The following is an 18,607-nucleotide window of genomic DNA, read 5'->3' as shown; positions in this document are numbered from 1 at the left end:
ATAGTAGATGGATAGAAAATATCACAAGCATCATTCAAATTACCACATATTGGAGACAAAGCATTATCAAGGCAAAATACTTCATCCAAAGCTGAGGAGCAAAAAAGATTATTTTTATATAAACTAGCTTCCCCAAGCTTGGGTTTTTCCATAGCATTAAAAATAATGGTGTCCAAAAAAATTATACTAATAACATTACTACCACTATTATGCAGACAAACTTCCATAGGTTTTTTAATTTTCTCTTCGAAAGCATCATGTCCTAATTCAATATAAATTTCATAAAGATCTCTAATTTTTTTGTTGTTTTCCATTAAGCCTAACTAGTGAAATAAAAAAAGAAAAAAAAGATGTAATTGCAGAATCTAAAGAAATAGCTTCGAGCACTCACACACCGGCAACAGTGCTAGGAAATAGCTTAGTAGTCGAAGGATGTGAATACCTTTTACCTTACCTCCCCGGCAACGGCGCCAGAAAATAGCTTGATGTCTACGCACGCTTATATTCCTATAGACAGTGTTGGGCCTCCAAGAGCAGAGGTTTGTAGAACAGCAGCAAGTTTCCCTTAAGTGAATCACCCAAGGTTTATCGAACTCAGGGAGGTAGAGGTCAAAGATATCCCTCTCAAGCAACCCTGCAATTAAGATACAAGAAGCCTCTTGTGTCCCCAACACACCTAATACACTTGTCAGATGTATAGGTGCACTAGTTCGGCGAAGAGATAGTGAAATACAAGTAATATGGATGATTATAAGTAGTTATTGCAATCTGAAATAAAAATGGCAGAAAGCGAACATGTAGCAGAACTTGTTAGAAACGGTGTTTCAATGCTTAGAAACAAGGCCTAGGGCTCATACTTTCACTAGTGGACACTCTCAACAATGATCACATAACTGAATAAATAAATGCTACTCTCAAACACTCTCTTGTTGGATAACAAACACCATCATTGTGTAGGGCTGCAAAAGCACACCTCAAGCCGGAGTAAACAAGCTCCACGACGTCATAAAGGAATCACACACGATGCGCACACTGTCACCATCACACCGTGGAGAGTGACTCCGGAGTTCATATTATAGTAACCTCTAGAGTGCATAATAGACAAGAGTAACATCTAAATATTCAACTAGATTACAAAGCTCATGATCACATAAAGATCACACCATGGGAGAGAGAGATGAACCACATAGCTACCGGTAGAGCCCTCAGCCTCGGGGGAGAACTACTCCCTCCTCATCATGGGAGACAGCAAAGGCGATGAACATGGCGATGGAGTCGATGGAGATGGCTCCAGGGGAAATTCCCCGTCCCGGCAGGGAGTCGAAACAGAGACTTCTGTCCCCCGAATTAGGGTTTTTGGTGGCGGAGGAGCTACGGAACTCTTCTGGAGAAATCGTCCATCTGTCTAGGGTTTTCGGAGACGAAAGAATAAATAGGCAAAGGGGCAGCGTCGGGGGAGCCAGGGGCCTCCCTCCCCACGTCACGGCGTGGCAGTGGGGCCCCCCGCGCCGCCCTATGGGGTGGGCCCCCTGCTGGCCTTCCTCGACTCTTCTTCGGTCTTCTGGAACACTCTGTGGAAAATAGGGCCGTGGGCTTTTTGTTTCGTCCAATTCTAAGAGTATTTGTAAAACAACTTTTCTGAAATCAAAAACAGCAGAAAACAGGAACTGGCACTGTGGCATCTTGTTAATAGGTTAGTCCCAGAAAATGCATAAAAAACATTATAAAGTGTGAATAAAACATGTAGGTATTGTCATAAAACTAGCATGGAACATAAGAAATTATAGATATGTTGGAGACGTATCAGGCGCCATGGATCGGGAGAGGGTAGCGGCGGCGGGAGGTATAGAGTAGCAACGGCGGGAGGGAGAAATGAATCGGCGGGATAGGAGGTCAAATGTGTTGGGAGGGCAGAAATATGCGGCGGGAGAGGCGCGATTTGGCGGGAGAGGAGGACGAATTTTTCCTGTGCTGCTGACGCGTCGGGCCCGCGTCTCCTCGCCTCGCTTTTCGTTGTGTCCGACATGCCCGGAGCGTCCCCTGTGTAGCGGGGATGGGCTCGGGGCGCTGGAGACCGTATTGGGCCGCGCCGGACAAAAAGAGACTTTGGGGGACGCGGCTGGGAACGTTTTTTTGTCCAGCGCGCCCCAAATCCCTTTGGGAGATGGTTTCGGGGACGCGGCTGGAGATGCTCTAAGCTTGGGGAAGTTGAGGTGTGCATTTTTAAGCATATATAATTACCTTATGTTTTTGCATCTGTAGTGATAAGCATTTGGTATTTTATGGCACTCGCGCGCATCTTTTATGTTTGCTTCCACATGAGCCCAAATTATGAAGGTATTGATGAACATATCATTTGGAGATGTCATATTGGACATAATATTATAATTTGAAGTGATAAAAGTCATCTAAATGGTTTTCCGCGCACCTGGGTGAAGAGGCACCGCGAGAGGCAACTCTAGAAGGTTTAAGAACTATCGGTAATAGTAGGGTCCGCACGTACCCCGTGCCTGTACCATGTGGCACTGCCTCCACCTCGTTAAATACTTTCATCACACTATGACAAATTAGAGATGTGACATTCAGATACACCACAACTCGCAAAAACCTCATCTCCGAAAGAGTTCAAGATGGGGTACTTGCAGAAGGGCATCATCCTCGCTTCTACAGGGATCATTGGAGCCAAGGCATCATCCCCCATCATCGACCTCTGCATCTCCATCAGAATCACCATTCCCATCTCGTTTACTCCCACATTGTTGTAATTCTAATTGCTATTGTGGATTTGCACTTGTATTCATCCATAGACTAGTATTCATTCCATATGCTTATGATAATGTTGTTGATTGCTTCCATGAGTTAGTATTTTACGTTCTTGTTGGGGAGATGGAGAAACCCTGGCAATATTATGATATGAAATAAAGATGATTTATATCTTCAGTTCATGATTATTTGTTGGTTTTCTCTATATATATTATATGAAGTTGACCATGTAATATCTGCCTTCGGGACTAGAGAGGGAATTACCTTTGGACATGTGTTAGTATGCACGGTGCTAAGAGACATAACTTGTGAGCATGCTATTCATATCACTAATTGTGAGGGATCAAATGGCGTAAGGAGAGAATCACTAAGCTCATATCAATATCTATGGGAAAACCTTAATTGTGAGGGATCGGAGTGGCTTGCCTACAATCATTGCAGGGGTTATTCAGGATGAAATATCAAATGGGAAAACCTTAATTGTGAGGGATCGGAGTGGCTTGCCTACAATCATTGCAGTGGTTATTCAGGATGAAATATCAAATGGCTTGTCTATGATCATCTTTTTATGGAACTCTCCTAACACATGTTATGAAGAGAGCCATAGATTTATTCTAATAATAATTAATGCCAATGCTAGAGGTGGGTCATACATTTTCCCATAACATTTCTCCTTACTGAAGTTTCATAACTATTTAAATTGTGATTGTCTTTCTGTTTATTTTTTACTTTCCAGTATTACTTTAAACACAAACAACTTTCTTTAAAGCACTCTTACTTGAAATCAAGGGCAGGTTACAAGTATGCTTTAATAGATAGTGAAGAGGGGCATACGGACCTTAACCAAATAGCTGTTTGTGGTTCGATACTCTTACTTTTGAAACTAGCTATAATTTATATGTGCACTTGCACCCATCAACCTCATCGAACCACCAACCACACAACCAAGATATATAAGATCAGGATAAGACTTGTTGTACAAGACAAGGTCTCCGCATACTCTCAAGACCTACACCTATATGAAGAATAGGGACACGATGAAAGATGGACTAGACTCTCAACGGTGATAGCAATACACACTAGATAGCCAAAACCCTGGATTTCCCATCTTGCTGAGTTCCTTGTTTAAAACTTGTTGAGATCCTTCCTTGTAATCTTGTACTTTATCAATAAATTCTAGAGGAGTACAAGTGCTAATGCATACTTTTAATCCTTTAAAAGTGTGGTTGCGGAAGATGCCAAAAAAAATGTTCTTTTATGACTAGAAAAATCTATCATTTCTAATTTTTCTTACATACGCATTTTTATGTCCTTTAGGGCAAGATGGAAGACAAATGATCCATCGACAATATGACAGGTTAGAAGAGGGAGGATCACTGCGTAATGGCGATGTGGTCTCTGTCAACGGTGCATTGTAACTAGTTTCAGCAATGGTTTTTTTTTTCGAAATGGGGGTATAGCCCGGCTTATGCATCATGAAGATGCACACAGCCTTTTATTAGAGATAAAGGTTCGAAATAAAGTATTGTTTACAAAACACTCATCACCGACGATCGATCCAACAATCAACCATCGTACGAAACTACGGAACACATACTATTACTACACATCAGCATAGCCTCCTAGTATGTCGCCAACCAGCCTGGCACAAGATATTCTGAGCGACCATCAGGAGCCGTGTGCATCCAGAAGCCATGGAATCCCGCTGCCCCTCCGGAGAGAGTAGGCCCCAAAGCTGGACCAGTGGGAGACCATATGAATAACCTGCAAGAAATGAAAAGAAACTTTTTTGTTAAAAATTATATCATTTCTGACCCTCCAAATAGACCAACATAAGGCAGAAACCCCAATCCGGATGAAAGCCTTGGATTGTCTATCTACTCCGTTCAACCAATTACCAAATATATTAGTAATATTGGTTGGAGGTGGAAGATCATACGTGAAATTAACAGTACGCCATAATAACTTAGCTAAGGGGCAATGAATAAAAAGGTGTTGAATTGTTAGACTATGTATAGCTTCTGTATACGTGTACGTATTGTACCATTGTAACACACCCATTATATATATATGTGATAGGCCACCCCTAGAGGGTTGAGCCGGTTCCCCCAATTCTATTATCTGACATGGTATCAAACTAGTTTTGGTCCTACGCTTCCGCTGCCCTAAAACCCTAGCCGCCGCGCACCTCCATCACCTCCAATCTTCGCCGCCGCCATGGACAGCGCTGCTACATCCGGCTCCTCCACCGCAGGCTACCTCCAGGCCCTGCTCTCCCGCCCCGTCGACCCCGCTGCCTTGCAGCAGCCCCCGATCGGGACACGGAGCGTTGGCTCCTTCTTCTCCAACCCGCATGTGCTAATGGTTAACACCTCCGGCGCCTCCTCGCCCGCTTCCTCGGCCGCCGCTCTTGGGCCCCTGGCCCTCGCGCCTACGGTCGGCTCTCCGGCTTGGACGATTGGATCCTCTGCCATAGGGCCTGCCTCGGTGCACCCTGCCCTTACGATGCCCGCGCCTCCGGCAGGGTCTGCATCCTCGACGGCGCCATCGCCTCTTGAGGGTGTCACCTCCGCGCCCCTGCCCGTGCCGCCCGTCTCTGCCCCCATGGCGTACGCGCCCCCGGCAGTCTTCACAACGGGCTCGTTGCCTCCGCCGTTTCACTTTGGCAACCTCATTACCGTCAAGCTGTCGCCAGACAATTACATCTTCTGGCGCGCGCAGGTCCTGCCGCTCCTTGGGAGCCATTACCTGATCGGCTACATCGACGGCTCTCTCCCTTGCCCTTCCGCGCTGGTGGACAGCGTGAACGGTCCGGTCTACAATCCGGCGCACCGTGTTTGGATGGGGCACGATCAAGCGAACCTCTCCTCCATCCAGGGGTCGCTTACCCCGGCTGTTGTCGGGCTCATCGTCTTTGCCAAGACTTCTCATGAGGCATGGACCATCCTCGAGCGTTCCTTCGCGTCGCAGTCACAAGCTCGTGCTAGTGCCCTCCGTCGTGAGCTTGGTGGGTGTGAGAAACTCAACACCACGGCCACGGAGTACTACAACAAGGTCAAGGCACTTGCCGACACGCTGGCGTGCATTGGACAGCCACTCACGGACTCCGAGTTCAACTCCTTCATCGTCAATGGTCTTCACGAAGAGTATGATGGCCTGGTTGAGATCATCAATGAGCGGGGGCACTTCAATCCCATGATGGCACATGAGATATACTCCCGCCTTCTTCTCACCGAGCAGCGTGTTGAGGCGCGCCGCGCTAGCCGTGGCCGTGGCTCTCCCTCCGTGCATGCTGCCTACAAGGGCGGCTCTCCCGCATCGGGCGCCCCGACGTCCGGCAAGGGGCCTGCGTCGTCCTCATCCGCGTCTGCCCCTCCTTCGACGCTGCCTGGCAGTGGGGGGCGGCGGGTCTGCCAGCTCTGCGGTCTTGATGGCCATTGGGCGTCCAAGTGTCATCGTCGCTTCCAGAAGAGCTTTCTTGGGCTTGGCAATGATGGCCGGGATACGCGCAACAATGCGCGTCTAGCCGCCATGGCTGATCGCCCCGCACCGTCTCCGAAGTCTCAGGGGCACACTCAGTCCTATTCCATTGACCCGCATTGGTACATGGATTCTGGGGCAACGGAGCACTTGACGAGCGAGATGGGGAAGCTTCACACCACCGAGCCCTATCAAGGGTCCGACAAAGTCCACACCGCCAACGGAGCAGGTATGCACATCTCCCATACTGGTCAAGCATCCCTTCTCACTAGCCATGCAAATATGAGTCTTCAGCTTCGCAATGTTCTTAGAGTACCATCTGTGACGCGCAATCTTCTTTCAGTTCCTAGACTTAGTGTTGACAATAATGTGTTTGGTGAATTTCACCCGTTTGATCTTTTTATTAAGGATCGGGACACGAGGGACGTGCTTCTTAGTGGGCGTCTATGCCAGGGCCTCTATCGTCTGGAGCATCCTGGCGTCTCTTGCCTTTTCAGTGGAGTTCGCGTCTCGCCGTCACAGTGGCATGCTCGTCTTGGTCATCCTGCCACTCCTATTCTTCGCCATGTTCTGCGTCGTCATGAGCTTCCTACCACACCTAGTAATAAAGATGTAGTAGTGTGTGATGCTTGTCAACAGGGGAAGAGTCATCAACTTCCTTTTTCGGAGTCTACTAGGGAGGTCAAAAATCCTCTAGAGCTTGTGTTTTCAGATGTATGGGGCTCTGCCCAAACCTCTGTTAGTGGTCATAATTATTATATCAGTTTCGTTGATGCTTACAGTTGTTTTACTTGGCTTTATCTTATCAAGCGCAAATCTGATGTGTTTGATATTTTTGTTCAGTTTCAAAAACATGTTGAATGCCTCCTCAAGCATAAAATTGTTCATGTTCAGTCGAATTGGGGTGGTGAGTATCGCAACCTCAACTCCTTCTTCCAGTTGCTTGGGATTGCTCACCGTTTAGCATGTCCACATACACATCAGTAGAATGGCTCAGTAGAACATAAGCATTGTCATATTGTCCAAACTGGTCTTACACTTTTAGCCCATGCATCGGTTCCTTTTTGGTTTTGGAGTGATGCTTTCACCACTGCATGTTTTCTCATCAACCGTACTCCCACACGCGTTCTTAACATGAGAACTCCTATTGAACTTCTCTTGAATGAACAGCCTGACTATACTTTATTTAAAGTGTTTGGCTGTGCTTGCTAGCCGCATCTTCGCCCATATAATAAACGTAAGCTGGAATTTAGGTCCAAAAAGTGTGTTTTTCTTGGCTATAGTTCCCTTCACAAAGGTTACAAATGTCTTCATGTTCCTACTAATCGTGTCTACATATCTCGGGATGTCGTGTTTGATGAGCGTGTGTTTCCTTTTGCCAAACTCCCTATCTCCACCGATGAGTCTCCATCCTTGCATTCATCTTCCATTGCCTCTGACCAATTTGATGATGTTGCATACTCTCCTGTACTATTACCTAACCATGGTGTAGGCACTGGACGTGGAGCTCGTTTGGAAATTCTGGAGGTCCCAGCACCTCCATCGCCGATGCCATCCGACGCGCACGTCGATCGTGTTGCGCCTCTGCATGGCCTCGGTCCAAGCGCCCATGCACGCTCGCCCGACCCGCCCGCCATGCCGCGGGCTGCCTCGTCTCCTGGCGCTGGGCCGGCCTCGCCCCGGACCTGGCCTGCCACGCCGAGCCCCACGCCTGCCTCTCCCTCGTCGCTAGACTCTCCTGGGCTGCCTCCTTCGCCGGGCAGCTCACCGCTCGTGACGCCCTTGGCAGACCCTGGCTCGGTCTCTCCGACGCGCAGTGCGTCGCCCAGTCCATCGCCGACTGGGCCACTGTCGTCGCCATCGCCCAGCCCCTCGTCGGTTGGGTCCTCTCTGTCGACGTCCTCCAGCCCCTCCTCGGCTGCACCTTCGACATCGATGGCTCCTGTGCTGCGTCCGCATACGCGCAGCCGCAGTGGCATTTTTCGCCCAAAGGAGCGCACTGACGGTACTGTTGCTTGGCATGCTGCGTGTATGACTGCTGCCATTGCGGATCCGTCCTCCGAGCCCCGCACATATCAGGCTGCTATGAGTATTCCTCATTGGCGAGAGGCTATGGAACTGGAGTATCATGCTCTTCTTCGTAATGAGACGTGGACTCTTGTTCCTCCACCACCGCGAGTTAATGTCATTGATTCTAAATGGGTCTTCAAGGTGAAGAAGCACTCTGATGGGACTATTGAGCGCTACAAAGCGCGTCTTGTTGCTTGAGGTTTTCGACAGCGTTATGGTCTTGACTATGAAGACACCTTTAGTCCAGTGGTCAAGCCTACCACCATCAGGCTTCTTCTCTCTATTGCGGTCACTCGAGATTGGTCCCTTCGGCAGCTTGATGTGCAGAATGCCTTTCTTCATGGCTTGTTGGAGGAGGAGGTCTATATGCGACAGCCACCTGGGTTTTATGATCCTGATCGTCCTGATCATATATGTCGTCTTACTAAAGCACTTTATGGGTTGAAGCAAGCTCCTCGGGCCTGGCATGCCCGTCCTGCGACTGCTCTTCGTGCTCATGGTTTTACACCGTCTGCCGCTGACTCCTCCTTAGTTCTTCTACAGAAGACTGCAGTCACTATGTACTTGTTGGTCTATGTGGATGATATTATCTTGGTCAGCTCCTCTCAGTTTGCTGCTAATGCTCTTATTCGTTCCCTTGGTGCTGATTTTGCTGTCAAGGACCTTGGGCACCTTCACTATTTTCTTGGAGTGGAGGTTGCTTCTCGCGGTGCTGGACTTGTTATGACACAAAAGAAGTACTCTTTGGACTTGCTGCAGCGGGCTGGGATGCTTAAGTGTAAGACGACTACTACACCCATGTCTTCCACTGACAAGATTACTGCTGTTGATGGTGAGCTTCTGTCTTCTGAGGATGCGGCAATCTACAGGAGTATTGTTGGTGGTCTACAGTACTTGACGATCACACGCCCAGACATATCTTATGCTGTCAACAGAGTTTTTCAGTATTTACAGGCGCCTCGCGACACTCATTGGTCTGTTGTCAAGCGCATATTGCGCTATGTTCGACTTACTGTGTCTTATGGGCTTTCTATACGACCGAATCCCTATGGGGTCCTCTCGGCGTATTCTGATGCGGACTGGGCTGGCAGTCCGGATGACAGGCGATCTACGGGGGGGGGGGGGGTATGTTGTGTTCGTTGGCTCTACTTTTATCGCCTGGAGTGCTCGGAAACAAGCTATTGTGTCACGTAGCAGTACTGAAGCTGAGTATAAGGCTGTGGCCAATGCTACCGCTGAGATCATTTGGGTACAGTCCTTGCTTCAGGAATTGGGTATATCCCAACCGCAGCCTCCTATCCTTTGGTGTGATAACATCGGTGCTACATACCTCTCTGCAATCCGGTATTTCATGCCCGAACGAAACACATCGAAGTTGACTATCACTTTGTACGGGAACGTGTGTCACAGAAGCGATTACAGATCAGGTTCATCTCTTTTAAGGATCAACTTGCAGACATCTTCACCAAGCCATTGCCTCTACCACAGTTTGAGGCCTGCAGGCACAATCTTACCCTCCTCGATTCTTTAGGAAGTGGCTAAGATTGAGGGAGGGTGTTAGACTATGTATAGCTTCTGTATACGTGTACGTATTGTACCATTGTAACACACCCATTATATATATATGTGATAGGCCACCCCTAGAGGGTTGAGCCGGTTCCCCCAATTCTATTGTCTCACATGAATAGTCTCCCGTTCCCCACAGAAAACACATTTTGTACACCCATTCCAATTCCATTTAGCTAGATTAGCTTTAGTTAATAGAACATTGTTACTCAAAAACCACATGAAAATCTTGATTTTAAGTAGAACTTTAACTTTCCAGAGATATTTCCTCAGAAAAGGAGTATGATCACACATAAGATCTTCATACATTGACTTCACTGTAAACAAACCGTTAGGTGTCAATTTCCAAACAAAACGATCATCTTCTTCACCCAAATTTACCATCATTAGTTTCCGACATAATTTTAACCATAAATTCCATTTATTACCACTCAAAACCCTCCTGAATGTAATATTCAAAGGTGTTTGGGCTAACACCTGCGCAACTGTAACATTTTTATGATGTACAATATTATACAAAGACGGAAACTGCTGAGCCAACGAAGTATTTCCTAACCAGGTATCTTCCCAAAAGCGAGTATTCATACCATTACCCACTTCGAAAAAAAACCCTAGCAAAAAACTCATGTTTAACCTCCATCAATCCTTTCCAAAAAGGAGAATCAGTAGGCCTAGCTTGCACTTCCAACAATGTCTTATGTCTAAGGTACTTATTAAGAAGTAATTCTTGCCACACCCCTTTTTCATTAAGAAGTTTGAAGAGCCATTTACTGAATAAACATCTATTTTTAATTTCGAGAACCTCGATACCTAAGCCCCCTTGATCTTTGTTTGTGTTGTTAAAGCACTGGGCGAAACTAGGAGATGATGATGATGATGATGCATATAAAATTAAGAAAACAGGGAAACAAAAAAAATCAATTTTTATTGCACATCCGAGAACAAGAAGCGTGTACGAAAGGTTACATTGGTTTGAGATATATGACAATTGTTGAACTGGACAGTAAGAGAAAATTTTATTCTTACATCCATGATTAATATGTCGAGGGCATATGCAACACTTGTATATGTCCACGTGGTCTTCTCCCTAACTGTCATTGACAAATGCACACTGGGTTCGGACTTCTCCCAAGGATGGATCCGTCACCGGCCTAATGTTCCCCATCTTGATCATAGACTGTGCGAAGCTCCTAAAGAAGGCGTCTTGGCTGCTGGCAAACCTATCGACGATCGGCGCCGTTGTTGTCGATGCGCCTGGGTCTGACTTGAGCTCTTGGTCAGATTGAAGGAAGCCACGGTTCACTTCGAGGTTCGTGTAGTAGTTATTGTCAAAGGTGTCGGGTGTCGTCGGATCAAGGTCATTTAGCGATGATCCATCACCGTTCCTTGGGCATCTCTGTGATAGGAACGCCCGGTAGGCGGGGTTTAGGGTCGGGTCAGGCTGGTTCGTCCCGCTGAAATTATACAGACGGGCCGTGACGAACTGGCATTGCACACGGCCGAAAGTGTGGGCACCTATACATTTGAAACAAAAACAGATTAAGTTATTCTCTCTTTGATTAGTCCATCGGTTTATACTAGCAATAAAACCTTGGTTTCTGGTGAAATTATTATATTTTTCTTATATAAGGCAGATGGTTATCTGCGGGCGAGTTTAGTACCTGAGAGGGCGACAAGGTCAGTAGTATCGTCAAGTGTGGCATTCCGGAACTTGGCTCGCAGGACCGGCAGGCCGTCGAAGGGGCCTGGCAGATTCTCGGCGTCGGCTTTGCTGGAGGTGAGGCCGTCCAGCCTCCCCAGCAACACGCTCCACCCGGGTCCTCCAGACTGCATCCATAGTACTCTTATCATCAACCAGCTTTTTGCATAGTTTCATGCATGTGATATGTCATGTGTCCTTTTCTTGTCCATGCACCGACACACGAGACACGAGCCACACGGCTCGTCGTATCACGCACTAGGAAAGCAATCATACACCCCTAATACATTGAGTTTGATCACTGTTTGTAACAAGCCAAGGAATGTGCGTACCAGCTCGACGGAGATCTCGGCGGCGATGGCAAGGATGTCGGCGCAGGAGACAACGCCGGGGCAGGCGTCCTCGAGGGCGGCTTTGGCGGCGTCAACGACGGGGAAGCCCCGCGCCGAACCATTGTTGGGGCGCGCGTCCTTCTCGGACTCGAACCCGTCGAAGGTGTCCAACAGCACCGAGCCGTCGCAGCCCTGCACGAAGCAGTCGTGGAAATGGAGGCGAATGAGGCTGGCGAAGATGCGCGGGTCCGACTGGTGCGCCTCCTCCAGCACTCCCTGCACGATCGAGATCGCGTCCGGGCAAGTGTCGTCGTAGTAGCCCACGCACAGCTCCGCCGCCGTCATACTCCCGCCGCCGTGGAGGACAAGGCAGACGGCCGCCAGCAGCGCCGCCTTGACGCCTAGCTGGGAGACCCGAGAAGAGGAAGAAGAAGCCATGCTGTTGATGGGTTGACGAGTACTGGGAGCAAAGCAGAACTTAATTTATAGGCAGAGTGCGCCTGCCGGTAGCACCAGGTGCTAGTGCTGCTAGCTCTAACAGTCTACCAGTAACATAATTCAACCGTTTCAACATGCATTGTAACCTCGAGCTGGCTACGTAGTAGGTTGTTTTGCTTGGATATAAAATTTCAGATGGACGGACGGATGTGCCTTAATTCCAATCAACAACTTGCATGCGAGCGAGCAATCAGCCATGTTCCGTGGACTAATTGTCAAACATCATCTCAGTAAGTGACTGCGACCCGACAACGCCTCTGCCTAGCCAATCTCTAGAGTAGCATCACATGCTTGCAAACGTATATACCGCATGCATGTCTGCGGTTCGTGCATGTGTTTGGTGTTGTTTCGTGTCCAATCTATTAATTAGCTAGTAGCGGCGAAATGAAAAATTGTTGGGTCATCTTTTGGCTTGTTTCAACATAAATATGGAAAATTGTTTCTCGATTTTCCCATTTGTCAGATCGCAGCCATGCATTGCTGTACATAATGAACTGTATTTCATGTATCTTATGTCGTAGATGACCAACCAGCCACACTGCTGGTTTCGTCAGACTTTTCTTCTATTCTCCATCGATCTGCCTTACAAATAATATCACACGAACTAACAAGCAGAATGAGATAGACGCTGCAATGCACAAGAGAAAAATGAGACGCCATCAACTTTCACAAATAATTGATATTATGTTCCAAAAAACAAATACTAGATATTAATTATATGAAAATTAAGTCATCGTAAATATAGGCGGTGACTATGCCCATCAAGATGATGGATAACAACTCTAGAAGTTGCCCCTTTTCAAGCTTAGTCTATTTGTGCTCAATTGGTTATCAACCGAGGTCAATCACTGGAAATGCCTACCCCAAAAACAAATCTAAAAAGAGAATAGATTGATGAAACAGGTTGCCCCACTGGATCCTCTCTCTCTGTTTTGTTTGCTTCCTTGAATTACCCAACAACTGGTATCAACACTAGGAACCTTCATGGTCAGGGTTTATTTTATTAGACCACTATGAACACTTGTAATTGGTTATTTCTAAGGCATGGTTCTTTCTAGTTAGTGGAAGAGTGTACAACATAGGGATTGGTATTAGTCACACATTTAGGAAAGAGAGTGAAAAGTAGTTGTATCGAAGCGGCATATATTGTACTTGTTCGGATAGCAAGCTACCTAACGTGATAAGGCTACGGGTGCCCTCCACTCGTGCCTACTTTCAGTAACCTATAGCTATTGCATGCAAGCTCAATCTTCTATCTCGCATTGTTACGCGCTCGAAACAGCCAATTCGAGGTCTTACAGCTGCTGCACTTCATCTCAATGACGTTAGGAAACCCTCGCCTGAAATTGGTTAGTGCGGTAAATTAGAGAAGAGATTTGGATTCCTTTCCTTTATTAGGTGGCCGGTGGCTCGTGTGTGTTGGTACTTTTTAGAAACCTACTATGGAATCAATCAACAGTAGGTTTCTGAGTTCATCAGGTGTGCTCGTGCATGAAATGCTTTGAACAAGAAGCTAGTCAGAAAAAGGGGCACGCAGCTACGCGATTCTAACTGCTCTTGGTTTTCTACGTGGGAGGATAACATATCTTAACGAGGGAGGGCCAAGGCATCCATCGGTCATAGACTCTAAAGCCCTCTGTTGAGATTCTTTTTGCAAGCTAAGACAATGAGGAAGGTAACGTACGGATTCCAATGTCCACTCACTCAGTTCGATCGATCATTCGACCACCTACCTACGCGCTATTGTGTGTGTGAGGATGCAGCCATGTTTCTACCTGGGATGCCTGCGGAGGGCTTCTGGTAGTGCTTAGTAAAAAAGCCGGGGAAGGAGCCCGACAGGGTCCCCCCACTGACTTGGCCCGGGCCTAAGTGAAAGTGAAAAAGTGAAGTGGTGGGCCTACCCATCCCAACCTGGGGTATGCTGGGATTCGCGAAGAGCGACCCAGTTTAACAAGTTGATTCTCTTTGGTAGGATCCCAATCCATAACACAGCTAAAAGTGCAAAGATAGCTCGGTTGATCCTGGTCAAACATTTCAGCCTATGAAGGTAAATGCGATGTTGAATTTGATCCGAAAAGAGTGCAGAGGAGGCAGTAGAGGATGCCCTAGTTCGTGCCCAAGGTATCGCTTTACCACCAGCTATGTATTTGTATTATTTGGCCCGTGGCCAGGGACACACTCGTGCGAGCTATGCGCATCTTCATCACCTCGCTCTCGAGGAACCTCATCACTTTGTTTTGCATCCAGCATCGGAACATACAACTGGCTTCGCTGGGAAGAGAGGCTAAAGGCTATCTGACCCTTTGCTATTGATTCCATTCCTGAAAACTGTTCCTTCTTTCCCACTTGGCTTGGATTCAAGGGACGGGGATTCAATAGCTGCGGCCAATGTTATGGAAGTTCCTGGATTGTTTGAAATAAGATTAGTACCAAAAGCTGCCTCTGATTTCAGAATCCCATTTTCCAAATTGGCTATGGAGATTTTGTGCGGTCAGAGATTCATACAGACACAAAGGGGCCCCTATTTTCAAGCAGGAAAGTCGTTTCGATCCAATCCATTCTTGGGGTCCTTAGCTCTTTTCAAGTTCGTTAATGACCTCAGCGGTTGAAATGGAATTGGATCCCGGCTTGTTAGTTAATAGAATCTAAATGAGATTGACTCGGTGAATGCGAATGGAAATGTTGGTAAACTCGTATGGCCAATGCAACCCATAGAGTTTGGGGAGTGCAAGGAGTACGATGGACGAAGTAGTGAGAACGAATGAAGATAGAGCTAGGGAAAGCCTTACTCCTTCTCTTGTGTCGTCCCTTCCTGATGAGGAAGATGCTAAAGACGGTTCGGTAGACTGCTCGAGAGCCTTCCTGAAGCAATCCCTTCGATCGACCATCCCTTGCTTGACGAGCAGCTCTTTCTATTTGCTTGACAAAGCCGATGTTGATCTTTCTTAATGCCTCACTGCCTGAAATTAGAGAGTACTGATACGTCTCCAACGTATCTATAATTTCTTATGTTCCATGCTAGTTTTATGACAATACCTACATGTTTTATTCATATTTTATATCGTTTTGATGCATTTTCCGGAACTAACCTATTAACAAGATGCCGAACCGCCAGTTCCTGTTTTCTGCTGTTTTTGGTTTCAGAAATCTTACACAGAAAATATTCTCGGAATTGGACGAAACAAAAGCCCACGATCTTATATTTCACGGAAGGTTCCAGAGCACCGAAGAGGGGCCAGAGGGGAGCCAAGGGGGCCCCACCCCACATGGCGGCGCGGCCAAGGGGGGGGGCGCGCCCCCCTATGGTGTGGGACCCTCAGGACCCCTCCGAGGCTGCCCTTCCGCCTATAAAGTCTCTCCGTCGTGAAAACCCTAAGGGGATAAGCCACGAGACGAGAAAAGTTACGCAGCCGCCGCCATCGTGAAGCCAAGTTCGGGGGACAGAAGTCTCTGTTCCGGCACGCCGCCGGGACGGGGAAGTGCCCCCGGAAGCCATCTCCATCGACATCACCGCCATCTTCATCGTCGCTGCTGTCTCCCATGATGAGGAGGGAGTAGTTCTCCCCCGAGGCTAAGGGCTTTAGCGGTAGCTATGTGGTTAATCTCTCTCTCCCATGTACTTCAATACAATGATCTCATGAGCTACCTTACATGATTGAGATCCATATGATGAGCTTTGTAATCTAGATGTCGTTATGCTATTCAAGTGGATTTTACTTATGTGATCTCCGAAGACTCCTTGTCCCACATGTGTAAAGGTGACAGTGTGTGCACCGTGTGGGTCTCTTAGGCTATATTTCACAGAATACTTGTTCACTGGGTTATGATTTGAGTTGGATGTCTCTATGAAATTGTGGTGTGTTAGTACCTCCTATGAATGCTCATAGTGACAGCGTGGGGTGTTTATTAGTACTTGGGAATACATCTTTAAGGTTTGCTTTTGCAGCCCTACACGGTGAATTAGTGTTCGTTATCCCGCCAGAGAGTAATTCAGAAAAGCATAGTGAAGTGCTTATTTATATTCAATTATGATTGCAATGTTGAGAGTGTCCACTAGTGAAAATATGATCCCTAGGCCTTGTTTCTAAGCATTGAAACACCATTTCCAACAAGTTCTGTTACATGTTCGCTTGCTGCCATTTTTATTTCAGATTGCAATTACTACTTATAATCATCCATATTACTTGTATTTCACTATCTCTTCGCCGAACTAGTGCACCTATACATTTGACAAGTGTATTAGGTGTGTTGGGGACACAAGAGACTTCTTGTATCGTAATTGCAGGGTTGCTTGAGAGGGATATCTTTGACCTCTACCTCCCTGAGTTCGATAAACCTTGGGTGATTCACTTAAGGGAAACTTGCTGCTGTTCTACAAACCTCTGCTCTTGGAGGCCCAACACTGTCTACAGGAATAGAAGCGTGCGTAGACATCAAGGACGAATTAGACTGCCTGGTTGACTACTACTTCCTTTTCTTACCCGACCAAAAAGTTATAGATTCCAAATAAGAGCACGTCGACTAGGGCCCAACTATTTCTTTTTTGAATAATAGTTAGCGGGTGTCCTCTAACTAATCTTATTCTGTTTAACTATTAGTAGATGACCTTCCCTCGGCTAATCATAGGAGCTAATCCTCACCCGGGGGGTGGTTCGTGGAATAGGCGTACATGGAATTCTGGGCCCTCCCCTAATGGCAATTCACCGTCCCATTCTTATGGACAGACAGAAAGATCGGATTCGTAAACAACCTCCTCAAGTGAGGTGCCCTCGGCGGCTAAGACACACGTTGGGTACTATTTGTGGAAAGTGATGCTTGGGATGAACAAGTGCATTTTTTGGCTTTCGAGCAGTAGTGGCAGTAGGGCAGGAGAGTTGGTTATTCAATTTATCCTATGATGTTGGCCCTTCTGCATCATCCAGCAAGGCCCAGAAGTCTGAGCTATTAAAGTGCGGTTGACGGATAAGAAGCCTTCGATATGTTAAGGGAGAGAGGGGAGACTCATTCTAGTGTTGGGTGGGAATCGGTGATAGAAATTTTGGATTTTCCCTTAGGTACGATAGCGTCTGAACCAAAAAAAAAAGGGGATATGGAAAGTGAACGTGGTAAAGGATACCAAGAGTAGGTTCCCTTAATTACTTTAGGCCTATTTTTCTTTGAACAAATAAATCTATAAATAAAATTGGATGGATCTTCCACCTATTCTATGAGTGAATCTTATCATCACAAACGAGTGGTATCATATCACCATCTTCATCATGAAAACATTTGTAGAGCTAAGCCAGTGTAGGCTTTGACACTACTTATATTTGCTACAAGTATTACACTCTCTTTTCTACACTCTTCTCTTATGCTTCGCGCTTCGCATAGGCTAAATAAGCCGCTCATCCCTGCGCGAATCCTACCCACATAGGAATGTGGAACCATCGGATAAAGGCAAAACATATTCAATACCAGGAGAGAAGTCATGGTTTCGATAGGACCATAGGACCAGGGAGAGGACCCTGATCACCTTGCCAACAAATTCAAGGCCTTAGGGAAATCATCCTACAATGGACCATAGGGATTGAGAACGAAAGAGACATAAAAATAAGGTTATGGGATAAAAAGAAAACCTCCTCCCATTCAAAGTCGTCTTCAAGTACATTTTGATTCTAAACCAAGTATGGATGGATCAACTATAGGTTCGAGTTTAGCCAAGATACGTACACGGCTCGGTGTATCAAAATCCAAGACAGAATCAGGGCTATCTAAAAGCTGGGAAGGAGAAGACCGGGTGATTGAATATGACTTGCTAATAGATCCTGCTCTTCCTTAAGCGCTAGTTCTATCCACAACGGTTCGGTTTCGAGAGGGGTTGAAGTAGTTACCTAAGAAGATACATGAATATTCCATGATTTACGATCATCAAATCTTCTTATAGAAGTCTAGTTCTTCCTTCTTTTATAAAATGAAGTCTTGCTCTCCTTTCTTGCCGCTACTTGCGTTGCGAGCCAATCTTCGAACTATTACCGAGGAGTCGTTTACTGATTAACTGCTTGAATATGGAAATATTTCGGCATATCTGCTCTTAGGTTAGTACGAGAACTAAAATCTCTACTCATGCTATAGTCGAGGATGTACTTATACGAACCTAAAGAGGGATCAATTAGTGGGGTTCATTTTTCTTAAGGCAATTCTAGGCAAGACCTTGAATCAC

The 18,607-nt window shown here is 46.6% G+C and overlaps 1 protein-coding gene across 1 annotated transcript; it reads right to left on the bottom strand.

Annotated features, from left to right (window-relative positions):
• Positions 1 to 10,789: 10,789 nt before the first annotated feature.
• On the bottom strand, positions 10,790 to 12,378 carry LOC127348003 (peroxidase A2). The gene is made up of 3 exons (XM_051374126.2): positions 11,911 to 12,378; positions 11,541 to 11,706; positions 10,790 to 11,394 (listed from the first exon to the last, which is right to left on the bottom strand). Exons 1-3 carry the CDS (start codon positions 12,346 to 12,348, stop codon positions 10,967 to 10,969), a joined length of 1,032 nt encoding a protein of 343 aa, XP_051230086.1. The 5' UTR covers positions 12,349 to 12,378; the 3' UTR covers positions 10,790 to 10,966.
• Between the last annotated feature and the right edge of the window lie 6,229 nt (positions 12,379 to 18,607).

The sequence above is a fragment of the Lolium perenne genome, chromosome 1 (assembly GCF_019359855.2).
Source record: "Lolium perenne isolate Kyuss_39 chromosome 1, Kyuss_2.0, whole genome shotgun sequence".
NCBI lineage: Eukaryota > Viridiplantae > Streptophyta > Magnoliopsida > Poales > Poaceae > Lolium > Lolium perenne.
This window is presented reverse-complemented; position numbering and strand designations above follow the sequence as displayed.